The 14,332-nt window shown below is 39.1% G+C and overlaps 1 protein-coding gene across 3 annotated transcripts in view; it reads right to left on the reverse strand.

The window, feature by feature from the left end:
- Positions 1-489: 489 nt before the first annotated feature.
- The window catches only part of TBC1D5 (TBC1 domain family member 5), a 1,730,009-nt gene continuing 1,716,166 nt past the window's right edge, over positions 490-14,332 (reverse strand). For all 3 annotated transcript variants that reach the window (XM_053714215.1, XM_053714214.1, XM_053714216.1), the window contains one exon: positions 490-1,597. In XM_053714215.1, the coding sequence (XP_053570190.1) occupies positions 1,313-1,597 (285 nt within the window). In that variant the 3' untranslated portion in view covers positions 490-1,312. The remainder of the gene's footprint in view (positions 1,598-14,332) is intronic.

Below are 14,332 nucleotides of genomic sequence, written 5' to 3' on the forward strand. Positions count from 1 at the left end.
TAGACTGTCCCTTTAATCTGGCAATGTACACTGCTATAATGAGTGGGAATCTGCAAATATAAATATATATAGTTAGAGATAAACTGTAATATGTACTCTTATTTCTGAATGACAAAAATATTTGAAAGCACTGCAAGTCTATAATGTTATCATAAAACAGATATGTAATTATCACAGTAATTTATCTGTATATACCAGATCTGTATTAAATTAGATTTATTAGTACTAACTAATATAATTAGTTTATGATTAATATTTCTAAAATGCAATACAGTGGTTTGCAAGCTATTTAAACATTAACTGCATAAAGTAACATTTTTTTTATAGTATACATCATTTTTAAGAGAAATACAACATAGCTACTATACAACGGTGTAAACTCTCATGTACCATTACCCTTCAATACAATTAATCATGTGTATGCTGGTATATTTATAAAAACTGTACTGTACATCTGTAGAATGGAAAACTGCAGTCTCCAGATCAACGTTTTGTTGCAAAAAGCTATATTTTAACAATGAGATGTTGGTATAATGTTCACCTGGACAAAATACGTCTACTGTGTCGTGGTTAAATTTATATATATTGTAATAATCATTTACGGTACTTTTCCATCAACACTCCGCTACTCTGTTAATGAATACATAATGCCAACAGATGGTGCTATAGAGTTTTGGTCCATTTATAGAAAAGTACCATTATTTTCAGAAGCATAACTTTCCTCTTGCGTTATTGAATCCCTTTTCCCTTTTCCTGCTCTTACGCTTGTCACACTTAGTGGGGCGTGTCCACCAACCCTCTAGCATCCACAACAAGTGAAGCTTGGGGAGTGAAGTTTACAAGGGGCGGACCAAAACTCTATAGCGCCATCTGCTGGCCTTCTGATTTCACCATGAGTGGCGGGTCGTTAATGGAAAATAACCTAATTGACTTATGTAAAATGGAACAAAGCTACATAAGTGTATGGCTTTTCAATTGAGATTTTTTTTTCTCATTTTAATCCTTCTCTTGCTAGTGCAAGCATGAGATTAGATCAAATTTAAAGTATGTATAATGTAACTGCATATTTCTTCCATAAGTTGCATACATTAGCAGATAAACCTGATCAATATATATGTAAGGCAATCAAGATTTTTATATCATGCTTTCATTTGTGCTCTGAATTACAGCCTGCATAAATGACTAGTAGTTGTTTTTTAGACTTCCTGATAACCAGTGATAATAAAAGTACTCCATACATTTATTATCAGGTATGAAACTAGCTGCTAGTTTACAAAGATTCTTTCAAAATAGAAACAAATAAAGAGAACAATTAAAGATCTAACGGACTAACAATAGTAAAGTCTGAATCCTTGCTGTGGTTGCTGCTGTCATCATCTGGGCTGGAACTAAGGTTACTGGACGACATAGTTCTGCCACCCATTAGTGGGTCAGTGAAGACCAATGAAGGACGGCTTGGAGCTGTATTGGTCTCTGCTGCACTTTTGTGTTCATGCAAAGATTCCATCAGCACTGGGCCAGCTTCACCTTCCTCGGAGATCAAAATATAATCATCTGAGTGTCTGCTGTCCGTATTTCCAGGGCTATCAGCTGCAGTCTAATAAAAGAGATATGAATTGACATAAAGCTTAAATATATTCAGATATCTGCAAAACTTAGCACACGTTTTTTGTATGGATAACAAATAAAACCTACCAGAAGGGTATGAATATCTGCAAATCATGTAGAAACATATATTTTGATATGAACCATGTCCAAAAACACTGACCAAAATCATCTCTTAACTGTACATGAAGCTCACATTTTTTTCTCTCTCATGATTCAGGAGCGTGCCCTTTATGGCAGCAGTATTACAACAATGCTTTTAACAATATTATTTGCAAGAGCATGCAGCAGTAAACGTAGCATATAGTGCTTCAGACATGTGCATGCTGCCTACCTAGGTATGCACTTCAATAACCAAAACCATGAGAACAATGCAAATTTGATAATAAAGAAAATTGGAAACTTATTTTAAAATTGTGTGCTCTACCTGAATTATTAAAGAACAATGTGTGGTTTCACATCCCTTTAACAGAGACTCAGGTGAAACATGAGAGGATTCATATGGTAATGTACACTACATATTGTAAACCCTTTATCCAAACTGCTTGGGACTGGAAAAGGTTTTGATTTTGGAATTGTTTTGATTTTAAAACTTTGGCTAATTTGCATATGTAAAATGGAACAGCTTGGAGAGGGGATGGGACCTAGGGAACCACCTATCCAGTATTTTACTGACACGGCTGGTATTTTTAAGGCTCAGGTCAAAGTTGAAAATGAAGAATAAATATAGAAATAAAGATTATATAATGGGGAAACTTCTTCTAATTGTGCTATAATCTAATTGTAAAGCAATGGTTATTTAATTCCAGTCCTGGCAGTTTTAGTTCCTATGTTATGCTGTATAATTATTTATGCAAATGTATGCAAATGAACACAGACATTATCCCCCCCCCCCAGAAATGTGGCGACCCTAATGGGACCAAATGTAAACAATAATATCATATGTCATTTACACAATATTTACATGTAATAATACAGCTTATACATGCAACCTAAAGGTAGTACTTTTGTATACATAGTACCATTAGTAACATAGTACAGTGCTGTAATCAGAAAGGTAATAGTTATTGTTTTAAATAAATACAGACTAGTATTTGCTTTTTGGAACAGAAAAACCGAACCAAAGACACAGGCAGAGAAGATTGTTACTTAAGGGAAAAAATTATAATTTTTTAATAATTTTATTTAAAAAAAATATGAATGAAAAAGTCTGGATTTCTGAATATTTCTGGATTTTAGAATTCCGGATTTGGGAAATTGTACCTATGTAAAACAAAGTGCATTGGTGAAATGAGTCATGTTTGTCATGATGACGTTAATTTTTTGGTCCAACGTGTAAAAAAAATACATTTGATTAAAGATAATATTATGAGACAATGCTTTTCATGGCATCATCATATATTCAAATCAATGCACACTATGAAATATGTTTTGAATTTGGCAGATCTGCTACAGTTTACTGATAGTAAATATGATGATTAAAGGGACAGTAAACACAAAATATCATCTTTCATGGGTCAGATAGAGCATACAATTTTAAACAACTTTCCAATTTACATGTTTTCAATTTTGCATTGCTCTCCTGGTATCCTTTGTTGAAAGAGCAGCAAAGCACTACTAGCTGAACACATCAAATAAGCTGATGACAAGAGGCATAGATATGCATCAATCAATCAGCAGTTAGCTCCCAGAAGTCCTTTTGTTGCTCGTGAGCCTACCTAAGTATTCTTGCCAGCAAGGATAATAAAGCAAATTAGATAACAGAAGTACTTTGGAAAGTTGTTGAAAAGTATATGCTCTTTGTGAATCATAAAAGAAAAGTTTTGGGATTCATATTGCTTTATTAGCTGTAGTTAGATGTTTCCCTATGAAAAAACAGACAAAGGATTAAACTATTAACCCCTTGGCTACCATGAAAGGTTGCAAACCCAATATATGGCAATGCACTTGGGTCTTCTCTGGCAGTAAATGGTTTAAAATATTGCAGTCACCAAAATGTTTAAAAAGTGACAATAAAAAGTGTGCTTTCTAGGTTTTTATGGCAGAAATATTTATAATTCAGTGGTTTGCTGACAATCACATGTCATATTTGTCTTTATAAATCTAGGTAGAACAGAAATCTTTCCTCCAAGGTTATTTTGGAAACTGAAAGCATTTTGATGTTTATTATTCATAAAATATGTCCGTGTCAGAGAAGCTTTCACAAATTGCTGCCATCAATATGTTTGATTACATGTTTTCAAAATTAGCATCTGATGTAAGAAAAGACAGATGATATAAAGAATTAAGCACATAAATACCACAAGGTCCTGGACGCAATGTATTATGTGCAGACTTGAAGAATAGTATCATTTAAGCTTCAATAGCACTAAAAGAAACGGCAAACTGAATATAAGCTGCAAACTTCTATTACCTATTCTGTGGTAAGATGAAGTGTGAGCACTGGCAAACATTGCATGTCATATAATTCCACCATTTATTATTGTACTTTCTCTCTTTCTATGCGGCTCCCTCATTTGAAGGCTAGGGAAGTAGTCCTGGTATTAGCTAGGATATAAGCCGAGATATAAACTTTATATATTTTGGATTTCATTTCTCATTTTGGCTTGTCTAGATTATACAAGCTATTCAAATAATCGGTGGGTATGAACACAAAACTATATATTTATTTAAACATTGCAGAATTCAATAGACTCACAAAGTTTGTTGTCCGTGCTTGTCAAATATTTAACTTGTCATGAGAAAATAAAGTATTACAGGCCTTTCATACTGCTGCTTGAAGCACCTCCTTCCCTTGCCGAGGACATTTAAACTGCTCCTGGGCTGCTCTGGTACTGAACCCCCTTTAAATTGAATAGCAATGGAAACACATTGCACTAACCAGGTTGAAATTGTAATATGTGTTGGGGAAAGACCATGACAATATCCTTGTGGAATCACACACAAATAGTTTCCTCCTTTCTTAAATGGACATGAAACCCACATTTTTTCTTTTAAGATTCTGGCAGAACATGTGATTTTAAACACGTTTCCAATTTAACTTCATGAAGTACAAACTACATTTCTTTAAATTTGGTTCAAAATATGCTTTTAGAAGTGCATCAAATATAAGAGTTACGTTCCAAAATGGTGTAACTGAGATTTTGGAAGGACAGCTATAAGACAATGCCAGAAAAAAAGCACAATCAGATGCTCCTGTGCCTATGCCTATTTACTCCTGAAATGCCCAATATGGCTGGAACTTGTACTTTAAAAGCTTCTTTTTAGCCCAGTAATGCTTTTCACAGAGTAGAAATTTCCTGTAGTATATCAGTCTGATCTCGCCTATTATGGTCAGTCCAGCGAAGAAATACCAGGTAATTCTTCTCTAAACAAGGAACTCAGCAACCCCAGATGATTGTTTTGGCCTTTGTTGGCCCTCGTCAGTGAGGTGCAGCCATATTCCTCTACTGAGCAAGGAGTCCACATCTGGTTGCCCTTTTATCCCTTATGGAGACATAATACACACAGTGAGAAGCGCACTCTCAGGAGCGAACAACCAGTCCAATAACTTGTTAGCTTGTTCTATTGTGATTTACCAACAGGCTGCAGCTTCTTTTTAGCCCAGTAATGCTTTTCACAGAGTAGAACTCTCCTGTAGTAGATCAGTCTAATCCCGCTTATTACAGTCAGTTTAGCACCAAAATACCAGGCAATTCCTCTCTGAACAAGGAACACGGCAACTCCAGACAATAATTTTGGCCTTTGTTGGGCCTAGTCAGTGAGGTGCAGCCTTATTCCTCTAAGCACACTGAGCAAGGAGTCCACGTCTGGTTGCCTCTTTTTCTCTTAGGTAGACATAATAGAGAGAAGCGCACTCACAGGAACGAACAACCAGCTCAATAACTTGTTTGCTTGTTCTATGGCGGGTGCAGCTTCTTTTTAGCCAAGTAATGCTTTTCACTGAGTAAAACTTTCCTGTAGTATATATGTATATTGTCCTGATATCATGAACATTTGTAAACTTGTATTACAATGCTAGGTTTGACTTTAATATTGAAGATAGATGGCTAGCCTTCTAGACCAAGAGTCTTTATAATATTTTGAATAAAAAACTAGTAACAGGATAAAAGGTGCTTCTGTATCCATAGTTTCACATTCTGAACAAGAATCCTCAGTATTGCAAACAGTAAAGGGACTGGTATCATTTTATATATTAGCATGCTGTGACATGTGCACAATATGCTCCAAACATCTGACCATTACATACAGAATAGAAGAAGTAATACTGGGCTCAGGGCTACAATAAAGAAGACTATTGTAGCTTTCCCCCTATCTAATAAGAAGGCCATTACCTCAAGGCTGTAGTTTATATAGAGCAATTATTTTTTCAAATTGTTGGCATATAGTGGATATCAGCACCTGTACTGCGGCCCTCTCAGTACAAGAGATTCTAAATTCTAAGTCCATGCACACAGTTACCTGGTTGTGCCTAAAGGAGAACCACCAGGCTGGGGAAACAACCAAGAAGAACCCCCCAGCCAGTCCTAGGATACAGATACTTTATTGGAAACCAACCATCATGTAGAGAAGTACATTTCAAAATGGAGAAAATACGTCCTGAACTATTGCAAACACACAGATTCAAAGCAAAATGGAAGCGTTTGTTGCAGTATTTGGCCAAATGACGCAGGATCACATAAAGATCTCTTCCTCATTGGGTCCCTAACTTACAGCCATACAATTCATGTTTGCCCCCAACAAACTGATATATAAACAAGGGTGATACAGGCCTTTTGAAATTTCTCTAGACACTTACAAAACACAGAAATAGACTGCACTCAAACTGGACCGGGTACACATTCCATACCACTGCAAAACTTACAGCCCTGGGTACTCAACAGCACTCACAGACAGCTGTACAGCTTTCAGTGAATCAGTCAGTTAATTCTAGACCAGTCTGGGTGCAAAGACCATAGGGAAAATATATATATGCACACAGTAGGGTCCAAAAGTCCACTGTCACCTTATAGTACTCATGAAGATGATGATTATGGTAATAATAATTTTGATTATACATTTAAAATGACCAAAATCAGAAAGAAATACAACTTGAATTTTATGTTTTCATTTTTTCTTCAGGCAATGAAACTGTTATTATTTCTAACAGATTCTGTAACGATTATTGGTTTTACGCCAAAAGCATAAACATGGCTGTAGTCCAGGATTAAATCAAAGATTTTAACCAAAAGATCAGCGCATATACACTTCTTAAAATAAACACAAAAATCTGATGTGGTTAAAAAAAAAAAACAACAAAAAACACAGAGTATGTTTTTCAGAGGTCAGCTTGTCTAGCATTTAAAATATTCACAGTGACATAAAGCATGTTTTCCCCCACTTTCCCTGCTGCTGACTAAATGAATAATGACATAACTATATTTCCAGTAGCTCTGATAATGACCTCAGACACAATGCCATATGTCTTCAATTGACATAGTTCTCTTCTTAAAAATCAAATGTAAAACAAAACATATTAATAATAAAAAAGACACATTATTTAAAAGAGATAAAAGAAACATTCTGCAGAGATCCCTTGCAGATGCCTTGCTTTTCCTCAAATCTAAGTTTTTTGTCAGAAATATTTAACACAAATAATACAGAATTTAAAGGGACAGTAAACATGATATTTACCTGCAATGCTCTAATATACATTTTGTACCTGCCCCTTGGGTGCCTTCTTAGATTAAGTAACACTCACAAAAGCAGGAATGGAGACAGCACTTGTTATAGAAGCACAAGGAGGAGACTTACAAGTCTCAAATAGCCACATATAAAACAAAAGTCCTCCATGTTTCAAGCCTATCTCAGCCCTTCATCATGCATGAGTTAGGCCCAAAAAAAGGGCAATTTTATGTGAGGAGCTGGGGGACCTTTGTTTTAAATGTGATTTATCCCCTTTGACAAACTTTCACCTAGATTACGAGTTTTGCGTTAGAGGCTATGCGGTGCTAACGAGCAGTTTATGCTCACTTACAGACAGTGCTGGTATTACGGGTTTTTACAACCCAGACAAGAAGTGAGCGTTGAGCAAAATTTTGTTCCTTACCGCACTCCAATACCAGCGCTGCTTACGTTAGCGGTGAGCTGGTGTAACGTGCTTGTGCACGATTTCCCCATAGAAATCAACAGGGAGAGCCGGCTGAAAAAAAGTCTAACACCTGCCAAAAAGCAGCCCCATTGATTCCTATGGGGAAATACATTTTATGTCTACACCTAACACCCTAACATGAACCCCGAGCCTAAACACCCTAATCTTACACTTATTAACCCCTAATATGCCGCCCCCGACATCGTCGCAACCTACATTATATTATTAACCCCTAATCTGCTGCTCCGGACACCGTCGCCACCTACATTACACTTATAAACCCCTAATCTGCTGCCCTCAAAATTGCCGACACCTACATTTTATTTATTAACCCCTAATCTGCCGCCCCCAACGTCGCCACCACCTACCTACATTTATTAACCCCTAATTTGCTGCCCCCAACGTCGCCGCCACTATAAGAAACATATTAACCCCTAAACCGCCGCACTCCCGCCTCGCAAACATTAGTGAAATATTAACCCCTAATCTGCCGGCCCTAACATCAACGCCACTTACCTACATTTATTAACACCTAATCTGCCGACCCTAACGTTGCCGCAACTATATTAAAGTTATTAACCCCTAAACCTAAGTCTAACCTTAAACCTAACACCCCCTAACTTAAATATAATAAATAGAAATCTAAATAAAATTACTATAATTAACTAAATTATTCCTATTTAAAACTAAATACTTACCTGTAAAATAAACCCTAAGATAGCTACAATATAACTAAAAGTTACATTGTATCTAGCTTAGGGTTTATTTTTATTTTACAGGCAAGTTTGTATTTATTTTAACTAGGTAGAATAGTTATTAAATAGTTATTAACTATTTAATAACCACCTAGCTAAAATAAATACAAAAGTACCTGTAAAATAAAACCTAACCTAAGTTACAATTACACCTAACACTACACTACAATTAAATTATTTTCCTAAATTAAATACAATTAAATTAAATTAAAAGTACAAAAAACAACAACAATAAATTACAGAAAATAAAAAACAAATTACAAGATTTTTAAACTAATTACACCTAATCTAAGCCCCCTAACAAAATAAAAAAGCCCCCCTATCAAAATAAAAAAAGCTCTACCGTACACTAAATTACAAATAGCCCTTAAAAGGACCTTTTGCGGGGCATTACCCCAAAGTAATCAGCTCTTTTACCTCTAAAAAAAAAGTACAACCCCCCCAATATTAAAACCCACCAGCCACACAACCAACCCTACTCTAAAACCCACCCAATACCCCCTTAAAAAAACCTAACACTAACCCCTTGAAGATCACCTTACCGGGAGTCATCCAACAGGGCTGAAGTCCTCAACGAAGCCGGGAGAAGTCTTCATCCAAGCCGGGCGAAGTGGTCCTCCAGACGGGCAGAAGTCTTCATCCAGACGGCATCTTCTATCTTCATCCATCCAGCGCGGGTCCATCTTCAAGCCATCCAACGCGGAGCATCCTCTTCTGACGATGGCTAACACAGAATGAAGGTACATTTAAATGACGTCATCCAAGAATTCTATCAGCCAATCGGAATTAAGGTAGAAAAAATCCTGTTGGCTGATGCAATCAGCCAATAGGATTGAGCTTGCATTCTATTGGCTGATTGGAACAGCCAATAGAATGCAAGCTCAATCCTATTGGCTGATTGGATCAGCCAATAAGATTTAACTTCAATCCTATTGGCTGATTGCATCAGCCAATAGGATTTTTTCTACCTTAATTCCGATTGGCTGATAGAAATCTATCAGCCAATCGGAATTGAAGGGACGCCATCTTGGATGACGTCACTTAAAGGTATCTTCATTCTGTGTTAGTTGTCATCAGAAGAGGATGCTCCACATCGGATGTCAAACATTTCATTTATGAATTCCTTTTAAATGTATTGTAATATAGTTGTAATAAAGCTAAATTAACACAATAACATTAATATTTCTGTGCTCCACTGGTAATCTAGCCCTTTGTGTTTAACTCATGAATATCAGCTACTGAGCACAACATGACAAGAGAGCCAATAAGGAACTGTAGCCAAAAACCACCATCTGTTTTTACCTGGGATCTGCAATGCTAAGCAGAGTTTTACCTGTGTGTTTTACCCTTTTGTGGGGTATAAATACATAGGGCTAGCTTACAAGTGAAGCGCAAAAACATAATTTATGCTTACCTGATAAATTCCTTTCTTCTGTTGTGTGATCAGTCCACGGGTCATCATTACTTCTGGGATATAACTCCTCCCCAACAGGAAATGCAAGAGGATTCACCCAGCAGAGCTGCATATAGCTCCTCCCCTCTACGTCAGTCCCAGTCATTCGACCAAGAATCAACGAGAAAGGAGTAACCAAGGGTGAAGTGGTGACTGGAGTATAATTTAAAAGATATTTACCTGCCTTAAAACAGGGCGGGCCGTGGACTGATCACACAACAGAAGAAAGGAATTTATCAGGTAAGCATAAATTATGTTTTCTTCTGTTATGTGTGATCAGTCCACGGGTCATCATTACTTCTGGGATACCAATACCAAAGCAAAAGTACACGGATGACGGGAGGGATAGGCAGGCTCATTATACAGAAGGAACCACTGCCTGAAGAACCTTTCTCCCAAAAATAGCCTCCGAAGAAGCAAAAGTGTCAAATTTGTAAAATTTGGAAAAAGTATGAAGCGAAGACCAAGTTGCAGCCTTGCAAATCTGTTCAACAGAGGCCTCATTCTTAAAGGCCCAAGTGGAAGCCACAGCTCTAGTGGAGTGAGCTGTAATTCTTTCAGGAGGCTGCTGTCCAGCAGTCTCATAGGCTAAACGTATTATGCTACGAAGCCAAAAAGAGAGAGAGGTAGCAGAAGCTTTTTGACCTCTCCTCTGTCCAGAATAAACGACAAACCGGGAAGAAGTTTGGCGAAAATCTTTAGTTGCCTGCAAGTAGAACTTGAGGGCACGAACTACATCCAGATTGTGTAGAAGACGTTCCTTCTTTGAAGAAGGATTTGGACACAAGGATGGAACAACAATCTCTTGATTGATATTCCTGTTAGTGACTACCTTAGGTAAGAACCCAGGTTTAGTACGCAGAACTACCTTGTCTGAGTGAAAAATCAGATAAGGAGAATCACAATGTAAAGCTGATAACTCAGAGACTCTTCGAGCCGAGGAAATAGCCATTAAAAACAGAACTTTCCAAGATAACAATTTTATATCAATGGAATGAAGGGGTTCAAACGGAACACCCTGTAAAACGTTAAGAACTAAGTTTAAACTCCATGGCGGAGCAACAGCTTTAAACACAGGCTTGATCCTAGCTAAAGCCTGACAAAAGGCCTGGACGTCTGGATTTTCTGACAGACGCCTGTGTAACAAGATGGACAGAGCTGAAATCTGTCCCTTTAATGAACTAGCTGATAAACCCTTTTCTAAACCTTCTTGTAGAAAGGACAATATCCTAGGGATCCTAACCTTACTCCAGGAGTAACGTTTGGATTCGCACCAGTATAGGTATTTACGCCATATTTTATGGTAAATCTTTCTGGTAACAGGCTTCCTAGCCTGTATCAGGGTATCAATAACCGACTCAGAAAAACCACGTTTTGATAAAATCAAGCGTTCAATTTCCAAGCAGTCAGCTTCAGAGAAGTTAGATTTTGATGTTTGAATGGACCCTGTATCAGAAGGTCCTGTCTTAGAGGTAGAGACCAAGGCGGACAGGATGACATGTCCACTAGATCTGCATACCAAGTCCTGCGTGGCCATGCAGGCGCTATTAGAATCACTGATGCTCTCTCCTGTTTGATTTTGGCAATCAATCGAGGAAGCAGCGGGAAGGGTGGAAACACATAAGCCATCCCGAAGTTCCAAGGTGCTGTCAAAGCATCTATCAGAACCGCTCCCGGATCCCTGGATCTGGACCCGTAGTGAGGAAGTTTGGCGTTCTGGCGAGACGCCATGAGATCTATCTCTGGTTTGCCCCAACGTCGAAGTATTTGGGCAAAGACCTCCGGATGAAGTTCCCACTCCCCCGGATGAAAAGTCTGGCGACTCAAAAAATCCGCCTCCCAGTTCTCCACTCCCGGGATGTGGATTGCTGACAGGTGGCAAGAGTGAGACTCTGCCCAGCGAATTATCTTTGATACTTCCATCATTGCTAGGGAGCTTCTTGTCCCTCCCTGATGGTTGATGTAAGCTACAGTCGTGATGTTGTCCGACTGAAACCTGATGAACCCCCGAGTTGTTAATTGGGGCCAAGCCAGAAGGGCATTGAGAACTGCTCTCAATTCCAGAATGTTTATTGGAAGGAGACTCTCCTCCTGATTCCATAGTCCCTGAGCCTTCAGAGAATTCCAGACAGCGCCCCAACCTAGTAGGCTGGCGTCTGTTGTTACAATTGTCCAGTCTGGCCTGCTGAATGGCATCCCCCTGGACAGGTGTGGCCGATAAAGCCACCATAGAAGAGAATTTCTGGTCTCTTGATTCAGATTCAGAGTAGGGGACAAATCTGAGTAATCCCCATTCCACTGACTTAGCATGCACAATTGCAGCGGTCTGAGGTGTAGGCGTGCAAAAGGTACTATGTCCATTGCCGCTACCATTAAGCCGATCACCTCCATGCATTGAGCTACTGACGGGTGTTGAATGGAATGAAGGACACGGCATGCATTTAGAAGCTTTGTTAACCTGTCTTCTGTCAGGTAAATCTTCATTTCTACAGAATCTATAAGAGTCCCCAAGAATGGAACTCTTGTGAGAGGAAAAAGAGAACTCTTCTTTTCGTTCACTTTCCATCCATGCGACCTTAGAAATGCCAGAACTAACTCTGTATGAGACTTGGCAGTTTGAAAGCTTGAAGCTTGTATTAGAATGTCGTCTAGATACGGAGCTACCGAAATCCCTCGCGGTCTTAGTACCGCCAGAAGGGCACCCAGAACCTTTGTGAAGATTCTTGGAGCCGTAGCCAATCCGAATGGAAGAGCTACAAACTGGTAGTGCCTGTCTAAGAAGGCAAACCTTAGGTACCGGTGATGATCTTTGTGAATCGGTATGTGAAGGTAAGCATCTTTTAAATCCACTGTGGTCATGTACTGACCCTTTTGGATCATGGGTAAGATTGTCCGAATAGTTTCCATTTTGAACGATGGAACTCTTAGGAATTTGTTTAGAATCTTTAAATCTAAGATTGGCCTGAAAGTTCCCTCTTTTTTGGGAACCACAAACAGGTTTGAGTAGAACCCTTGTCCTTGTTCCGACCGCGGAACCGGATGGATCACTCCCATTAATAACAGATCTTGTACACAGCGTAGAAACGCTTCTTTCTTTATCTGGTTTGTTGACAACCTTGACAGATGAAATCTCCCTCTTGGGGGAGATAATTTGAAGTCTAGAAGGTATCCCTGAGATATGATCTCTAGCGCCCAGGGATCCTGAACATCTCTTGCCCAGGCCTGGGCGAAGAGAGAAAGTCTGCCCCCCACTAGATCCGGTCCCGGATCGAGGGCTCTCGGTTCATGCTGTCTTTGGGGCAGCAGCAGGTTTCCTGGCCTGCTTGCCCTTGTTCCAGGACTGGTTAGGTTTCCAGCCTTGCCTGTAACGAGCAACAGCTCCCTCCTGTTTTGGTGCAGTGGAGGTTGATGCTGCTCCTGTTTTGAAATTCCGAAAGGGACGAAAATTAGACTGTCTAGCCTTAGCTTTGGCTTTGTCTTGAGGTAGGGCGTGGCCCTTACCTCCTGTAATGTCAGCGATAATTTCTTTCAAACCGGGCCCAAATAAAGACTGCCCCTTGAAAGGTATATTAAGTAATTTGGACTTAGAAGTAACATCAGCTGACCAGGATTTTAGCCACAGCGCCCTACGTGCCTGGATGGCGAATCCTGAGTTCTTAGCCGTAAGTTTGGTTAAATGTACTACGGCCTCCGAAATGAATGAATTAGCTAGTTTAAGGACTCTAAGCCTGTCCGTAATGTCGTCTAGCGTAGATGAACTAAGGTTCTCTTCCAGAGACTCAATCCAAAATGCTGCCGCAGCCGTAATCGGCGCGATACATGCAAGGGGTTGCAATATAAAACCTTGTTGAACAAACATTTTCTTAAGGTAACCCTCTAATTTTTTATCCATTGGATCTGAAAAAGCACAGCTATCCTCCACCGGGATAGTGGTACGCTTAGCTAAAGTAGAAACTGCTCCCTCCACCTTAGGGACCGTTTGCCATAAGTCCCGAGTGGTGGCGTCTATTGGAAACATCTTTCTAAATATTGGAGGGGGTGAGAACGGCACACCGGGTCTATCCCACTCCTTAGTAACAATTTCAGTTAGTCTCTTAGGTATAGGAAAAACGTCAGTACTCGCCGGTACCGCAAAGTATTTATCCAACCTACACAATTTCTCTGGTATTGCAACGGTGTTACAATCATTGAGAGCTGCTAAAACCTCCCCTAGTAATACACGGAGGTTCTCCAATTTAAATTTAAAATTTGAAATATCTGAATCCAATCTGTTTGGATCAGAACCGTCACCCACAGAATGAAGCTCTCCGTCCTCATGCTCTGCAAGCTGTGACGCAGTATCAGACATGACCCTAGTATTGTCAGCGCACTCTGTTCTCACCCCAGAGT

The sequence above is a fragment of the Bombina bombina genome, chromosome 5 (genome assembly GCF_027579735.1).
Source record: "Bombina bombina isolate aBomBom1 chromosome 5, aBomBom1.pri, whole genome shotgun sequence".
NCBI classification, from domain to species: domain Eukaryota; kingdom Metazoa; phylum Chordata; class Amphibia; order Anura; family Bombinatoridae; genus Bombina; species Bombina bombina.